Source organism: Myotis nattereri (assembly GCF_964212035.1).
Source record: "Myotis nattereri genome assembly, chromosome: 1".
Taxonomy (NCBI): domain Eukaryota; kingdom Metazoa; phylum Chordata; class Mammalia; order Chiroptera; family Vespertilionidae; genus Myotis; species Myotis nattereri.
The window spans coordinates 164,293,710-164,311,671 of NC_138075.1; the positions used below are offsets into that span (position 1 = coordinate 164,293,710).

The 17,962-nt window shown below is 44.6% G+C and overlaps 1 protein-coding gene across 5 annotated transcripts in view; it reads right to left on the reverse strand.

Moving 5' to 3' along the window:
• The window catches only part of RAP1GDS1 (Rap1 GTPase-GDP dissociation stimulator 1), a 141,070-nt gene extending 124,329 nt beyond the window's left edge, over positions 1-16,741 (reverse strand). For 2 of the 5 annotated variants that reach the window (XM_081085741.1, XM_081085740.1), the window contains exon 1: positions 16,381-16,592. In XM_081085741.1, coding sequence (XP_080941867.1) covers positions 16,381-16,384 — 4 coding nt within the window. In that variant the 5' untranslated portion in view covers positions 16,385-16,592. Of the gene's footprint in view, positions 1-16,380 lie in introns of all 5 variants that reach the window. The other 3 variants (XM_081085742.1, XM_081085743.1, XM_081085744.1) reach the window with 3 other exon arrangements.
• Between the last annotated feature and the right edge of the window lie 1,221 nt (positions 16,742-17,962).

Genomic DNA, 17,962 nt, shown 5'->3' on the forward strand with positions numbered 1-17,962 from the left:
ATATAATCTGCTACAATAACTTCGTACTCACTACATAATTTGGTTAAAATAATACAAGTAGCAATATATCCTTGTTTACAATACAAAATAATATTTCCCCAAAACGACTATATTTTCAGCCTTGGAAATAGAAATTAAAATTTATATGGATAGCCCTGACAGGGTAGCATAGTTGGTTAAAGCATCGCCATGACATGATAAGGTTGCAGGTTCAATCTCTGATCAAGGCACACATAAGAATCAACCAATGAATGTATAAATAAGTGGAACAACAAATCAATGTCTCTCCCCCTTCTCTCTTTAAAATAAATCTAAAAAACTTATATATATTATTTTCTGTAATATTTACAACTACTTTGTGAAATAGATATTATTACTACCTGTATTTTTAGTAAGATGAGAAAGTTGAATTCAGAAACTGAGTAACTTGCCCAGAAAGATAAGTGCCAACGTTGGCATAAATCCAGACATGTGTGTTTCAAAGTCCAGGATCTTTCCACTCAACAGGCAGTTTGCACAGTACCATCTTAAATAAAATTCACACAGATCTCATGTACATCAGAGCTGTGCAAAGCAAGGACTACCTGTATCTTGCTTTATATAGATGTAAGCTCTTCAAGAATGAACTTATAACCCAACCATGTTAGATAGTTGTACTAGCTAATAACTGTCTATAGATCTGAATGTGTTAAATTTAAAAAATCACAATGAAATGTACCAAGCAGCACTCTCTGCTATAGTTTCTTAACGGTGGTACAGCGCTGAGTACATATTCTAGCTTTCAGTACGTGTGTAACTGATTAAGTGAATTCTAGGGAAAATTTCCAGATCATTATAAGTAATAAGCACTTTCATATTTCAGAGAAGCTGTACTAGATGCTAAAAAGCTAAATATGATCTATCCTCTCATTTAAATTCTTTGGCATTTGTGTCTCAGGAATTAGGGCCTTATCTGTATCTATTATTCATTGCTTATATTATTCTTCATCTACCAGTTAGAAGTGAAGCTTTTAAAAAGCAAAAGATGTGGCTACGTTGCACTACTTATTTTTTCACTTTCCGTAATGCCTGACATGGCTGTCTTGTGTTTCTGATTTGACTGACTGTGCTATGTACAAACCATATCAAAGCCAGAAATGTGGCACAGTGGACAGTTATTCTCTTGGAGCTTAACACTACCCTCCCCCAAAATGCCTTCTTGCAACCAAAAGGAAATTAATCAAATCATGTAAATTTTCTATCTTCGTTCTAAATAATTTTAAGGCCAAATACCTTATAACTCTAAAGGCAGACAAACATTTGTATTTCTATGGAGGATAAATATTTCAATGTAATGTTTGCTTTTTCTAATGAACAGTCTCACCTTTTATGCTGGAGTTACTTAATAAAACATCAAAAGGGAATATTTTCAGAAGAATTAAAGAAAATAGTTTTTAATAAAATAAATTTCTTTTAATAAAACAAATTTATAACCCAACCATGTTAGATAGTTAAAATAAAATTATTCCTGGTTTGTTTTCCGGCTATGAAAAACAAAACCTCTACCCATAAATTAGGGAACTTCCTAGGTATCTAAAATTAGTTTATAAATGTTATATAATTTTTAATAGAAATTTTTAAATAAGTTTTTAAAATTTAAAATCAGGATTTTATATATTTATAGTTATATAAATAATTTTATATAATTCTTATGTTAAAAAATGTTTTCTTATATATAAGAAAATAATATTCTCTTCAAATAATCCAGCAGCCCTGTGCTTTGATGACTTTTTTAAATGCCATGTCATCATTTTCCCTTTAAAGTATAAAGAAAAGAAAAAATACAGACCTTGGTTTCAGGGCTGATAAGTCTTTATTAGGTAACTAATCTTCAAGGCTTCCATATTATAATTGATATTAATTCCCTAAGAAACAGATTTGAAATCTATTCCTTGGTTCTTATTCAATAATAATGATAATATTTTAAAGATATACATGAAATGGGGATTTAAAGAGCTTAAGTAATTTGCTAAAGGCTATACCAGTCAAGTAAATTATGGAAGAGAGATTCTAGCCTATTTTAAAAATATCTTTATTGATTTTTTTTTAAACGAAAGAAGGGAGAGGGGAAAAAAAGAAACATCAATGTGAGAGCGGAACATCAATTGGGTACTTCCTGCAGGCCCACCAGTGGGGATCCAGCCCACAACCCAGGCACGTGCCCCAACAGGGGAATAGAACCAGCAACCTATCGGTGCATGGGATGACGCCCGACCAACTGAGCCACACCAGCCAGAGCTATTTTCTATCTTTTGATTTCTTATATCATTCTGGTCAATTGAAAACTAAGTGTAAAGATGACTGATGACCACTTATTAATACTCTATCTGAGATTTCTCTAATAGGATTTGAATGACTAAGGATTTATTTATATTAGAAACTGTGGTAAAACTGAACTTATTTTTTGAAAACAAATTTTTCTAAACCTAAGAAATTATTGTGAAAATTAAATCATGCAATCATTTTTTCATGAATTGTCTATACCTGTGTCCACATTATGACAGCTGAATAAAGACAGAAACCATATTTCCAGTGCAAAAGAAACTTCCATATATCTAATGTATTTAATTATGCAATTAAGGAACTTCTACTTAACTTTCTATTGGAAGTACTTAATCTGCAATGTAACAGCAAGCTAAAGGGCAAATATTAAGAGAAATATCTAAAAGAATTCTGTACATGCCTTCAGACAATGAATATGCGCACTAAAATCATATGCCTATGGACTGTTAGCAATATCACAAAGTCCATAAAGTCACATTACAGATCTGCATTAACAAATAAAATATGCAATCAATTTTAATAATAGGGTAACTCTGAATCCCAATGAAGTAAAATTCTATTTCAAGAAAAGAATTACAGCCTTAGTGTTCAATTAATGTTATATTTTGAATTTCAGCAATAAAAAATTTGTGGGTAATTGTTTTCTCTCATCATATATATATTTTTTTATCTATGTAATATCTTTGATTTTGCCCCTTGGCCTTCAGAAGGTCTAAAATGTTTATCATCTGGTCCTTATATGAATGGTTTGGATACTTATGCTCTACAGTGGGTGGTGCTATTCCAAATGCAGCAGCATCTAGGAATATCTTGACAATACAAATTATTGATCCACCCCACACCTACTGAATCAGAATATCTGAGGGTGGGCCCAGTAATTCTTTTTCCCAAAAAGCACTCCAGGTGATTCTTACGCAACCTGAAGTTTGAGAACCACTGCTCTTAAACAGGATTTTAGAGACTGAGTTGTGTCCCTTGGATAAATTATTTAATCCTCTGAGCCAACAAAATGATAGTGTCATCCACTTCATAGAATTGTTGACAGGATTAAAATAAAATTTTAAAAATATTAAAAACAGTAAAGCTGAATATAACTGATATCAGTAATTCGTAATAAGTGGTAATATAGTCCTTATTAATCCAATGGTGTACTGGCAAGCCCCCTTTTACCAGCCCATGAGATATGATTATTATTAAATTTTCAGAAACTTTGTGAGGCAATTATTAAAATAGCTATTATTAAAAATTAAATTATATAAACTTAAAATTAAATGTTATATTCAAACTTATTATAAGATGCAATACTCAAAACTCATCACTAATAACTTTATTACGTTACTATTATCTATGCTCATGAGGTTATTATCCTCTATAATAAAAGCCTAGGTGGTGTCACGCCCTCACACATCATCATCACAAGATGGCCGCCACAAGATCACACACAGCGGAGGAGGGGCCCAGTGGTTGCTCTTTGTGGTGAGGCCCGGGGGTCCCACACTCTGCGTGGCACAGAAGAGGCCGGTCCCAGCGGAGGAGGCGGGTCATGGAAGGGGAAGGCAGTAGTGGGTGATCACGCCAGCAGGAGAGGGCAGTTGGGGGCAATCAGGTTGGCAGGAATGGGCAGTTGGGGGCGATCAGGCCAGCAGGGGAGGCCGGTTGGGGGCGATAAGGCCAGAAGGGGAGCGGTTAGGCGTCAATCAGGCCAGCAGGGGAGCGGTTAGGGGGCGATCAGGCAGGCAGACAAAAGCTGTTAGGGGAAATCAGGCAGGCAGGCGAGCTGTTAGTGGCGAGCGGTCCTGGATTGTGGGAAGGATGTTCCCCAAGGGGTACCAGATTGGAGAAGGTGCAGGCCGGGTTGGGGGACACCCCTCCCCGATGCACGAATTTCCTGCACTGGGCCTCTAGTGTCTATATGATATTCTATGTAAAGATATCTACACTAATAAAAGAGAAACATGGTAATTGGCATACGACCGCTACCCTTCCCATTGGTTAATCAGGGCAATATGCAAATTAACTATCAGCCAAGATGGCGGCTGGCAGCCAGGCAGCTTGAAACTAACATGAGGCTTGCTTGCTTCAGTGACGGAGGACTCCAATGTTCCCCGCAGGCCCCTTCAGGCCTCTGAGCCTGCAGTTTCAAACATTGTAACAAATACAGACGCTAAATAAAACCCCAGAAACCAGCTTTCAGCCGGCTGGGATCTCAGAGCTGGAGTTGATACAGAATTTCGAGAACCGAAACAAACCAGATACCTGCTTTTAGGAGCGGAGGCCTAAGAGCTGGAGCCTCAGAGCTAAAGCTGGCCCAGAATAAAAAAAGAAGAAAGAAAAAAAGGAGCAGTTGGGAGCTTCAGTCCCAGCCTGAAAACAGCCCTCAGCCCCTCACCCAGACTGGCCAGGCACCCCAGTGGGGACCCCCACCCTGAAGGGTGTGTGACCAGCTGCAAACAGCCATCATCCCCTCATCAAGGCTGGCCAGGCACCCCAGTGGGGACCCCCACCCTGATCCAGGACACCCTTCAGGAGAAACCAGCCAGCCCCCACCCGTGCACCAGGCCTCTATTCTATATAGTAAAAGGGTAATATGCCTCCCAGCACCGGGATCAGCGTGACAGGGGGCAGTGCCCAAACCCCCAGATCACCCTGCGGCTCTGTGTGTGACAGGGGGCGGGGCCACAACCTCCCTATTCACCCTGCTCTGTTCGTGACAGGGGAAGGTGCCCCAACCCCCTGATCGGTCCTGCTCTGTGGGTGATAGAGGACAGTGCCCCCCTCCCCCCCCCACGGGCCCTGCTCTGTGTGTGATGGGGTAGAGCCATAACCTCCCCATCGGCCTTGCCCTGAGTGTGACAGTGGCGGCGCCCCAACCCCCTGATCGGCCCTGCTCTGAGTGTGACAGGGGGCGGTGTGCCAACTCCCCTATAGGCCCAACTCTGTGAGTGACAGGGGGAAGCTCCCCAATCCCCTGATGGGCCCTGCTCTGTGTGTGACAGGGGGAGCTCCCCAACCCACTGATCGGCCCTGCTCTGTGTGTGACAGGGGTTGGCGCCACAACCTCCCCATTGACTCTGCCTTGAGTGTGACAGGGGGCGGTGCCCCAACCCCCCCATCGGCCCTACCCTGAGCATGACTGAGGGTGGCATTGCAACCTCCCAATCCGCCCTTCTCTGTGCATGACAGGGGGTGGCGCCCCAACTCCCCAATTGGCCCTGCTCTGAGTCCAACCAGGGGCTGCACCTAGGGATTGGACCTGCCCTCTCCCACCCGAGAGCAGGCCTAAGCCAGCAGGTCGTTATCTCCCAAGGGGTCCCAGACTATGAGAGGGCACAGGCCGGGCTGAGGGACCCCCTCCTCCCCCCCGAGTGCATATAATGGTATGCTGCATCTCATCTTTTCCCAACTATGCATTCACAGGAAATCAACCGCCACCACAAATGTGAGAGTATTGGAGAAACATTTTGGGTTAAATATTAACCAGCATACCTCTGGTTAAAATTCCTAAAAATTACACAGTGAATTCAGTTTTTAGCTCAATGAGTTTGAATTAACTACGCATGTAGAGATGTCAAATAATCTACTAGATACAAAGAAATAGCCCAGATATATATAACAGGCTGTTCCAAAAACATGTATACACATTTTGAATAATTATTAATTCCAATGGGTTAAATCTGTAAAGAAACATCAATTGAGCTATCAACTGTTAAAGTGTGAATACATTTTTGGGGGACACCCTATATTTTCGCACCAATAGTACATACATAGTAGCTGAAATACAAAGCATGGATAAAATTAAGCAAAAAAGTCTTTAGAGAAGAGGACAGATAGTGAGCACATATGAAAAAAATTTATTTTGTGAAAAAATTTCATTTTGTGAAAAAAGTCAACTTTGGAGCTTGTAAGTAAAGCCAACCATGGCTTCCAGCTCAATTTAACTACTTCCATTTATCACTATCCTAATTCTCAGTTTTAACTCCTAGAATGTTTCTAGCCACAAAAGTTGTATAAATAGATGTAGTGAGAGGATTACATTATTCTGCAATTTGAATCCAACATCCACATCTTGGATAGCACAGGTAATGGTATTTCAGGCTATCTATTTAGACAAAGCTAACAAGTTGGTTCAAACCCTGAAGTAGCTACCTCAAGCACATGTTACCCTTTGAATACTAAAGAAAAATAAATTTTATAGGATGATTATATCATATTTAAGATATCAATGATACAGAGTATATTTTAAGGTTTAGTTTCAATGAATCATAGAACCAAAATAGACTTTAAAATCTATTCTGATTGCTTCATTATTATTGCTTTTCTCTCCACAAGAAAGAGCTATTTGCCAAATTAAATGTCCAGGAAAGTGTTTTAAATTAATTTTTTTCCTTATAGATATCCAAACATTTGGTTATCTAAAATTAACATGGAGTTTCCAAAGGAGTGGATTTTCCTTCTCCCATCCTCCTGACATTCATGAGTATTAAAAATTTAGGTGATTCTTTTTTTTTTTTAATTTAAATCTTTACTGTTCAGATTATTACATTTGTTTCTCTTTTTTCCCCCCATAAATCCCCACTTCCCAGTTCCCACCCAACCCTCCACCCTCACTCCCCACCACTATCCTCATCCATAGGTGCACGATTCTTGTCCAGTCGCATCCCCCACACCCCTTTACCCCCAAGAATACTCATTCCATTCCCTTTCTATGTCCCTGATTCTATTATAATCACCAGTTCATTCTGTTCATCAGATTATTTATTCACTTGATTCTTAGATTCACTTGTTGATAGATGCGTATTTGTTGTTCATAATTTGTATCTTGACCTTTTTCTTCTTCCTCCTCTTTTTTTTTTTTAATGTATTTTATTGATTTTTTACAGAGAGGAAGGGAGAAGACAGAGAGCCAGAAACATCAATGAGAGAGAAACATCGATCAGCTGCCTCCTGCACATCTCCCACTGGGGATATGCCCGCAACCCAGACACATGCCCTTGACCGGAAACGAACCCGGGACCTTTCAGTCCGCAGGCTGACGCTCCATCCAATGAGCCAAACCGGTTTCGGCCCTCCTCTTCTTAAAGGATACCTTTCAGCATTTCATATAATACTGGTTTGGTGGTGATGAACTCCTTTAGCTTTTCCTTATCTGTGAAGCTCTTTATCTGACCTTCAACTCTGAATGATAGCTTTGCTGGATAAAGTAATCTTGGTTGTAGGTTCTTGGTATTCATCACTTTGAATATTTCTTGCCACTCCCTTCTGGCCTGCAAAGTTTCTGTTGAGAAATCAGCTGGCAGTCATATGGGTATTCCCTTGTAGGTAACTGAGTTTCTTTCTCTTGCTGCTTTTAAGATTCTCTCTTTGTCTTTTGCTCTTGGCATTTTAATGATGTGTCTTGGTGTGGTTCTCTTTGGATTCCTCTTGTTTGGGGTTCTCTGCACTTCCTGGACTTGTAAGTCTATTTCTTTCACCAGGTGGGGGAAGTTTTCTGTCATTATTTCTTCAAATAGGTTTTCAATATCTTGCTCTCTCTCATCTTCTGACACCCCTATAATTTGGATGTTGGTACGCTTGAAGCTGTCCCAGAGGCTCCTTACACTATCTTCGTATTTTCGGATTCTTTTTTCATTTTGCTTTTCCAGTTGGGTGTTTTTTGCTTCTTCGCATTTCAAATCTTTGACTTGATTCTTGCGCTCCTCTGGTCTGCTGTTGGAAGTCTGTATAATATTCTTTATTTCAGTCCGTGTATGCTTAATTTCTAGTTGGTCCTTTATCACAACATCGAGGGTCTCATTAGATTTCTTGAGGATCTCACTATATTTATCGGCGGTCTCAGCAGTCTTTTCGAGGGCCTTACTAAATTTATCGGCAGCTTCCAGACAGTTCTTGAGAGACCTTAAAAGTGTGGTTTTGAACTCTATATCCAGCATTTTGCTTTCCTCCATTTCTGTCATTTGTGTCCTGTTTCTTTGTCTCCGCATTTTTTATGCTTTCTTGGTACACCCCCTAGTGGTCTTTGTGCGCAGTCTTGTAGTTAAGCCTTGATTGTTGTAGCTAACACCAGGGGGGATTTGACCCCCAGGCCAACTGGCTGTGAGAATCAGCTGTGTCTGCAGTGGGAGAACTTCTGTCCTCTAGGGAGGTGCTAATCTAGCCTTTGCCTGAGGCTATCCAGCAAATGCCTCTGTGCAGGGCTTGGCCAGGGCGGGTCCCAGGGGATCAACAGGGTGGGCGGAGCGAGCAGTTATGGCTGCTCTCAGTCCCGTCCCCAGAAGCTCTGCCTCTCAGAGTCCCAGCAACCGCTGCAAGTACGTCGGAGAGAAAGCTGCCCTCAAGTTCTGACCGATGCCAGACAGTCCCGCTTCTCCCGTATGAGTCTGGGTCCCTAGAGACTCGCCCGGAACTGGAGTTCATAGCCTGATACTCCCTCCCGATTGAAAATGACAACTGCGCCCTCAGCCACCAGCCCGCTCCACACGCACCTCCGCACCTTTGTATTTTACTTCCACACTGCGCCTCCTCTGAGTCTCGGTATGCTTTTCTCTTTCCTTCTAGTTGTAGAATTTCCCCTCAGCCAGCCTTCCTGTGGTTCTGGGTGATGTCCGTTCTTTTAGTTGTATTTTGGAAGTGGTTGTGTGAGGCAGCAATCTCCGGTGTTTACCTATGCCGCCATCTTGGTTCTCGTCCTAGGTGATTCTTGCCAGACCGGTGTGGCTCAGTGGTTGAGCATGGACCTATGAACCCCGTGGTCACCCTTCAATTCCTGGTCAGGGCACATGCCCAGGTTGCAAGCTCCATCGCCAGTAGGGGGTGTGCAGGAGGCAGTCAATCAATGATTCTCTCTCATCATTGATGTTTTCTCTCACTCTCCCTCCCTCTCTAAATTTAAAAGTGTAATTTTTAAAAAATTAGGTAATTTTTATGGCTATTGTGGTGCCACCAATAACTCCAGAATTATCAAATTCAAATTCAGGTGATCTGGAATCTCTGGAGAGAGTAATCACAATATTTCTCCAGTGATAGAAGTCCCATCAGTCCACTGTGAAAGTTAAAACTCTATGGATCTCAAAATGAATTAAGGCTATTATCACTTTCCACACTTGATCTTAGCCAAAAGGCCGAGAAGCGATATTATTATCACTTTCCAAATAGTAGACTACTGATTTCAGAACAGGACTCTCCCAAGGATAGTGAATTTAGCCCTTCTCCCATATGAAAACAAAAAAGAGGGCATATACAAAATAGATATAATACCAACATACGAAAAATTATTGAACCAGTAAATTTATCATCTATGCTCTTTTTAAAAAATTAATTTTAGTGACCACCAGATTACAAAAACATTTTATCACTCTACTCTGACATGCAAAGTGCAAGTAAAGTACTATTTTTTACTATTTATCCATGAAACCATTCTTGGACTTAAAACACAAGGATTAAAAAAATCTATATTGCCAAATACAGACAGTTCTCGGGTTACTTCAGACTTGACGTATGTTGTTTCGTGGTTACGTCACCATCTCTCATTTATTTATAAAAAAAAAAAAAAAAAAGTTCCATCATTTTGATGTATGTACATATGTGCTTTATGTTTTTTATTATTTATTTACCACAAGTAAAGGTCAGGAATTGTTATCTTTCTTTTAATTTTTTTTTACTGTTTCACTTCATTACTGCTGTGTATGTGTTCCATGTGAGTGATGTAGGTGTTTATATAGGTGGTTCCGACTTGGTGAAAATCGCATTATGTCTCACCATAGAAACAGATCTCCAAAGTAACTCAAGGACCTACTGTACACATTTAAAGAGAAAAACAAAACTCTAGGAAATAAGTGTAAAATTAGAGGCATAAATATAACTGGAGAAATTTCAAATTCACAAAGACTAAATAAAGAGGGATAAAATACATTAATTGGTAAGAATAACCTTTATGGCCCTAGCCCATATAGCTCAATGATTATAGCGTTGGCAGGCTGGATTCCAGTCAAGGGCGGTCAAGGACACATACCTCAGTTGCAGGATTGATCCCCAGCCTCTGGTCAGGGTGTGTGCGGGAGGCAACTAGTCAATGTGTCTCTCTCACCTAGATGTTTCTCTCTATCTCTCCCCCTCCCTTCTTTCCTCTAGAAATCAATGGAAAAAATATCCTTGGGTGAGGATTAGCAAAAAGAAAAAGAAAAAATTTTATGCAATATGCCATGTAAAATTATAAAACCATTCCTAAACTCATTCTGCATGACAGATATTGCAAAAATAAAAGTTTCTAAACTAAGTCAAAGGCATGTCAAAGAGATGTGAGGCACTATGGTGAGATTACAAATTATTCTCGGGCAAGAAAACAGCATGTGTCATTCCATGTAAAGTGCAATATTTTTAAAATGTTAAAAAATATATGCTAATTTACACATCTTTAAAATGGTCAAGGAATACAGCATGACTATACACCGTAAACTCTTAATTCCACTTACTCATTATCACTTAGCTTTTACAACTCACCTCCACATTTACCACACCTCTTAAAGATGCCTTTTAAATATGTATATATACTTATATATACATATATAAATATATATATTTACACACACATATATATATATATATATGTGCACACACACACAAACACACACATTAGAGGCGCAGGGTCCCTCGGCCTGGCCTGCGGGAATCTGGCCAAAACTGGCTCTCTGACATCACCCTAGGGGTCCCAGATTGCAAGAGATCGCAGGCCAGGCTGAGGGACCCCGCCAGGGCATGATCGGGGCTGGGGAGGGACAATGGGAGGGTTCCAGGGTGTGCTTGGCCCTTCTCACCCAGTCCTGATCGTCAGGACCCCAGCAGCAAGCTAAACTACAGGTTGGAGCATCTGCCCCCTGGTAGTCAATGCACATCATAGCGGCTGGTTGGACACTAAGCATATTAGGCTTTTCTACACTAATAAAAGAGAAAAATGGTAATTGGCGTATGACGCTACCCTTTTCATTGGCTAATCAGGGCTATATGCAAATTAACTGCCAACTAAGATTGGCAGTTAACTGCCAACAAGATGGCGGCTAATTTGCATATGTAGGCACAATGCAGGGAGGCGAAAGGGAAAGCAGGAAGAAGCCCCCTGCCACTGACAGTGATCGGAAACCCAGGGGGGAGCTAAGAACTGGGGGGCAGGGCAAAGGCGGCCCTGGGGCCGCCTTTGCCCTGCCCCCCAGCCATGATCGAAGAATCAGGCGCCTTTGCCGCCCTGGCCAGTGATAGCAGGAAGTAGGGGTGGAGCCAGCAATGGGAGCTGGGCACGGTTGAAGCTGGCAGTCCCGGGAGCTAGGGGTCCCTTGCCTGGGCCTAAAGCGAAGCCCACGATCGCGGGGCCGCTGCAGCTGCGGGTCCCCGCTGCCCGGGCCTGACGCCTAGGCCAGAGGCGTTAGGCCGGGGCAGGGGCGGAGCCTGCAACCGTGGGGAGCTGGGGGTCCCCTGCCCAGGCCTGACACCTCTGCCGGAGGCCTCAGGCCTGGTCAAGGGGCCGATCCGGTGATTGGTGATCGGAGGGTGATGAGGGTCAACTCCTCTGGCCGAGGCATCAGGCCTGGGTGGGGGGCGGAGCCGGGGATTGGGGGGATATGATGGTCCCCTTGCCCAGGCCTGAAGCCTGGGTCAGAGGCGTCAGGCTTGGGCGGGGGGTGGAGCAAGAGACCAGAGGGAGATGGGGGTCCCCTGCCCAGGCATGATTCCTGGGCCAGAGGCCTCAGGCCTGGGTGGGGGCCAGAGCCAGTGATCGGGAGGAGATGGGGGTACCCTGTCCAAGCCTCACACCTCTGGCGGAGGCGTCAGGCCTGGGCAAGGGGCCGATCAGGCGATCGGAGGGTGATGGGGGTCTACGCCTGAGGGACACTCCCCCCCACACACACACCTAGTGCACGAATTTCGTGCACCGGGCCCCTAGTATTATATAAAAGGGTACACACACACACACACACACACTGGGTAGTATACTAACTAAACCACATTAATTTAGAGCCTTTTCTCCGTCCTTATTACTCTAATTGTTTTGAAGCAATAAACAACTTTTTGACCATTTACTCTTTCTTGAAACCAACTATAGGCCAATTCCAGTCTTTCTAGTTGTCTTTTTCAGTGTCAAATCATTTCACTCCTTTCCTCTATCTACAGGGTACTCTTCAAGATTCTTACCTTGGACAAATTTTCTTCCTTTTTCTTTGTTGATTTTCATCCTCCCACCAAACTTAAAATATCATAGCAGTATATTTGTGGATAACTTCCAGACCTCTAGTTGGAATTTTCTCTTGAGAGTTAAAATAACTGTTAAATACTCTGTACCTAGTTTCAGTCAGTCAATAAATTTTTACTGCATAGCTGCTATGTGCCAGACACTAGTGCTAGAAATGTATTCAGAACCTAATATGAAAGCCACTGTCATCAAGGAACAGATCATGTAAATGACAGACCAAAAGTCGAACTCTAAAGGTCCAAAATTGACTATTGCTGTTTCCTCCTCTAATGGATTCAACATATTAATAGACTGCACATTCTCATTATTGCCAAGGCGATAATGTATAACTCCTTTCTCAATTCCATATTCGATCTGTTACCAACTAAATCCTGTTCTTTATTTGCAATATTCTATTCCCACTGCCTGAGCCTAGTTCAAGCCATTAAATACTTTCACCCAAACTGCAGCAACCATTGCTTCCAAAGCATTCTCTAATTTCTCATCTAATTCATCCTGAACTCAATTAACAGGTTAATTTTCCCAAACCACAAACAGATGTGATCCATCACTTCACTAAATAAAAATGTTTAATAGTTCCTCAATAGACAATTCAAATCCAAAAACTTCTTCAGCTTGGCATTTATAGTCCTCCATTACCTGGTCTTTATCTATTAATACTTTTTCATCTCTGCCATCCACTATTTCCTTACCTTTAGATCCAGCCAACATGGCTATTTAATATTATTTGGAAATTCCTTGAATAGTCCCTATCTATCTTCATTTATGTCATTTCTCTCCTCCCAACCTTATTAACAGTCTTCATTCATTTGTATCTTTCAGAAACTTACCCAACCTTTGTTTCAAATAACATCATTTTTCAAAAATCATCCCTCCATCCTGAATCTATAATATATATGTAAAGGCTATTTTTAATATAACTTTTACTTTACTTCTACTATATTCACCTATGTATGTTACATCCGTCCTATTAAGATTACAAGCAACCTGAAATATGAATATCTTATTCATCTTTGTCCTCCCACAGTATATTGCACATGGCTGACATTCAATAAATACTAAATACATGTTAAATTTAAAATAAAATATATACGCCATAACCGGTTTGGCTCAGTGGGTAGAGCGTTGGCCTGCGGACTGAAAGGTCCCAGGTTCGATTCCGGTCAAGGGCATGTACCTGGGTTGCAGGCACTTCCCCAGTGGGGGATGTGCAGGAGGCAGCTGATCGATGTTTCTCTCTCATCGATGTTTCTAACTCTCTATCTCTCTCCCTTCCTCTCTGTAAAAAATCAATAAAATATACTTAAAAAAAAAATATATATATATACATAAAATAATAGCATGGTTCATAAAATTATATAAGAAGTTTCCTTCACTTTCTTATGGAGAAAAATCACTGCCATGAGAATATCTTTTGCAAAAGTCACCTTATTTAATTTTTTATAATGACAGATTAAAACGTGATTCCCGCCCTTCCCTCAACATTAATCAGTACACCTTCCACCTCTTATGTGTACATGAATAATTATAAAAACTTCCTTGGCTCAGAATATAAAATTGCTTTCCAAGATTTCAATTTTACACTACTGTATATACCTAATGATCATACACTCAATCGCCTTACCATTGAAAAAACCCTATCACTAACACAACCAACTTTTTTTTAGAGCGGGCCACAGTATAATTATACTTCTTGGTTTCCCTCCCTCCACACATTCATAACATCTATCAGCCCAAATGTTTGTGTAGAGCCATACTTTCAGGTTCACCAGTTTAAAATGATAGGTTTTAAGTTAAACAGTTAATTCAACGAGGATTTACTGAATACCTACTATGTGGAAAGCGCTGTTGAGGAAACAAAAATTAATGACAATTCTCATCTTCTGGAACTCATGACTAAATGCACAACACACACATAAACAGCTCCATTATAAGGCAGATTATGTAAGTGCTAAAAAGCTCCCAATAAGGTACAAACAGAGCTCTATGAAAGAGAGATGAATTTAATCAAGAGTTACCTGAGAACCTTCTAATGAGAGATGGGTTCCTATTAGGCCTTTTTAAAATCAAGCAATAACATTCACAATTTTCAAGATTATTATTTAAGTAGATAATTTCATTTGTTTTAAGTATTTTTATTCACTAATATTACAGCAGAATTGGGTTTTTTCCCAGTGAAAAGGTACTGATTCAACATGCAAGTTAAAATTTAAGTTAAATGGATATTTTTTTAGCTCACCTTGAAACATGGGGAAATGTATTTTACAGACAAAACTTGTAGGTTATAATTCAGAAGTAAAATTTTGTATGTTCAAGAGAAAGACATAATGTGTCCAATAACCGATATAAATAATTACTTAACACTACACTGTCAGAGGAAGGCTAGGTACATATAAATGGGCCACCCAATTTTTACAGATATTTGTTCAGCATACTTAATAGTACATTAAAAGGGAAAACAGTGAACAAATGAAAATAAAATTCAGGGTCCTAGATTCATTTTTCATTCATACCACTTCCTGCAACATTGGCTCCTTCCAGATCTATGGCCAAAGGTCTGAATCAGACCTTGAAGCATATGCTTTTCAAGGAAGCTCCATGGACACCAACCATTTCTACATTTTTTAGATACTTCCTTGAGGATTCTGGGCTGCCATGACCTAACGCTGGATCTGCTGCACACTGCACAACAGAGGAAAGGACCACACTCCTTTCAGCTTAAAATAACTTGCACAGCGGGGTGGGGAAAGTCTGGGTTGGCAGATGCCTATGGAGCACATTTAAAAAGAAGAAATTATGGTAAGACAGGAGTGAAAGCCAACCAGGGAACATGTAAAAATTAATATGGTATTCCCAAATGGCTACTATATTCTTTAAAAACTTTCGGCCTTTAATTACATTATGGGATTCATCAGGCGCTTTGCAATCACTGAATTTAACAGTTAAGCCACAAATTCAGGGAAAATTGTAGGATGAATTACATGGTTTTAGAAAACATATCTGCATTTAAATATTTCCTTAAAACCAATCTCTTCAGACTTACTATACAAAGGAGTCAGATTCTGTAGACGAGTCCGGGGAGGCTGGGAAGGAATAAGTGATGTAAGTTTGGTATCAGGCTTGGCGGTGCGGCTTCCTGCCACGGCAGACAGGCGAAGGAGCCCAGAAGATGGGGCGAGCACGGCAGTGTTTGCACATAGTAGTCACCCAACAACAGCCAGCGGCTGTCCATCCTCCCCACGGCCCCCGTGGCCTCTGACCAGTCATCCCTTCCAACCTCCGCGTCTGTCCGCTCTCCCCGTCCGTGCAGGTGGCAACATCGCCCGCACACAGCACGACTGGCTCGCACTTCCCCGCGTCGGCAGGAGCGGTCCCCAAGGCGGGGGAGGCCGCCCGGCCAGGTAAGTTGGGTGAAGTGGTCTGGCTCGCGGTCCGACCCGAGCCCGCAGCCCCGCAGACACCGGGGGGGGAAGGAAGCGGACGGCCCCCGGAGGACGGCGGATGGGGCCGAGGCCGGCGCCCCCGAGGCCGGCTCCGCGGGGCCCGGCACGGACTCGGGCAGGAAGGGTGGAGGAGGGGAGCGAGGCGGCGAGGTGCCGGGGTGGGCGGCGGTCCCCAGCCGCCCCGCGCTCGGGACCCTCCCGGCCCCGCGGCCCCGGCGTGCGCTCCGCGTGCGCCCCCTCTCCCCGGAGCAAGAGCCGCCGCCTCACACCCGGAGGTTTGAGAAATCGGCAACTTTGCGCGAGAAATGCTCCCCACCCTGCCACACGCCGAGAGAGAGAAAAATGTCAGGCGATGACGGGGGAGGAAGGGTGACTTACCCATGTTGCTCCCGAGGGTGGAGAGCCGGGAGGGCGAGGCGGAGAGCCGGGAGGTCGCGTTGGAGCGCCGGGAGGGCGAGGCGGAGGTCTCCCGGGCGGGCGGCACGGCGCTGTATCCTTCCTCTACCTCGGTTTCTCCCGCAGCCGGGTAGGGACCCGCGGGGGTCGGCCGCCGGGGAGGAGCAGCTGGTGCTGCCGCTGCTGCTGCTGCTGCAAGCGGCGCGGCCGCGGCGGGGACGAGCGACGGGGGGCGGGGCGGGGCGGGGCAGGGCGGCGGCGGGCGCGGCCTGCAGCGGACGCGGCTCCGGGCGGGCAGGCAGCGGAGGCGCTGAGGCGGCCGGAACGGCGCCCGCCCCGACGCGCAGCCCATGCGCCCCGCGCGCCCCGCCCTCCCCGCCGGGCATGCGCAGCACCTCCCTCCCCCAACCCCCGGGGGGCCCGCAAGTCTGAGCGGGCGGGTGGGCGTGTGTCTGCAGGTGGAGGGGCTCCGGCGTGCCCGCCTGAGGGGCGGAGGGCGGGCCCTGAAAAGGCGGCGCATGGCCTTTCTGAAGCCCGGACCCGGACCGAGGGCTAGCCTCAGGGTTACTACCCCGACTCCGCCAGCCCACCACCGGAGGACGGGCCGGCGTCCAACACGGGACGGCTGGCAGTAGTGGAGGTAGTTTTCCGGAGGAGGAGGCGCCGGGCCCGACGGGGGGCAGCCAGGCGGAGGTTCCGAACTGTCTGGGCGGCGAGGCCAGCGCCTCTGGGAGACGGATGCTGAGGGACGCCCGTTTTCAGGGCCGTCCGGGGGCCCGCTGGGAGGGCGCTGGTTATTAGTGGGCATCTCGGTGACAGTTCAGGCCGTCCTGGCTGCGGCTGGCCTAAGAACAGAGCGGTCCGGGCCGCCAGGGAGAGGGGCCGCCCAGGATTTCCTCGGGGAGAGTGTGGTTCCCGCTCCTAGAGGGGCGCGGGCTTCCATTCCCCGGAGGACACGGGAGAAGCCATGGAGTGAAGTGCCTCCGGCGCCGGGCTCCACCCTACCGGGATGTCCCCAGCTCCGCCCCGCTCCCTTTGAACGCGGCCGGGAAATGAAAGCTGGGCAGAGTTGGCTGCGGCCCCTCCGGTGGCCTGGCCGCAGTTTCCGGGGTCCGCTGGGCCGCCGATGGCTCCGGCCCCTCCCAGCTGCGGAGAAAACCTGAGCCGCGCGCTCCCTACCCAGGGCGCCCTCCGGCTGCGCATGCGCGGAGGGGGCGGGCGCCGGTGCTCGGTGCGGAGGGCGGGGATTGCGGGGAACCTGCCCAGTCGCCGCCGCCGCCGGTCCGGCCCTGGCTCCTCCGTCCGTAGTCGCGGAGAGGAGCAGTGAGCCGCACAACCTGTGGGAGGGAGGCGCTGAGTAGTTAAATCGCGGTTTCTTCACCTTTTCAACTTTTACTTTCCCATCCAACGCTGAGAAAAGGCGCGTTTTACCCTCTTCGTCCGTGGCTCCCTCTTACAGTCAGGTCGGTTTCCGTTTGTACGACATCCTGCAAGCACCCAGGTCCGAACGGGCCTTGTAATTTGTTCAGCAGGGAGCAGGCTTTATGTGATTTTTGTTTCCCCC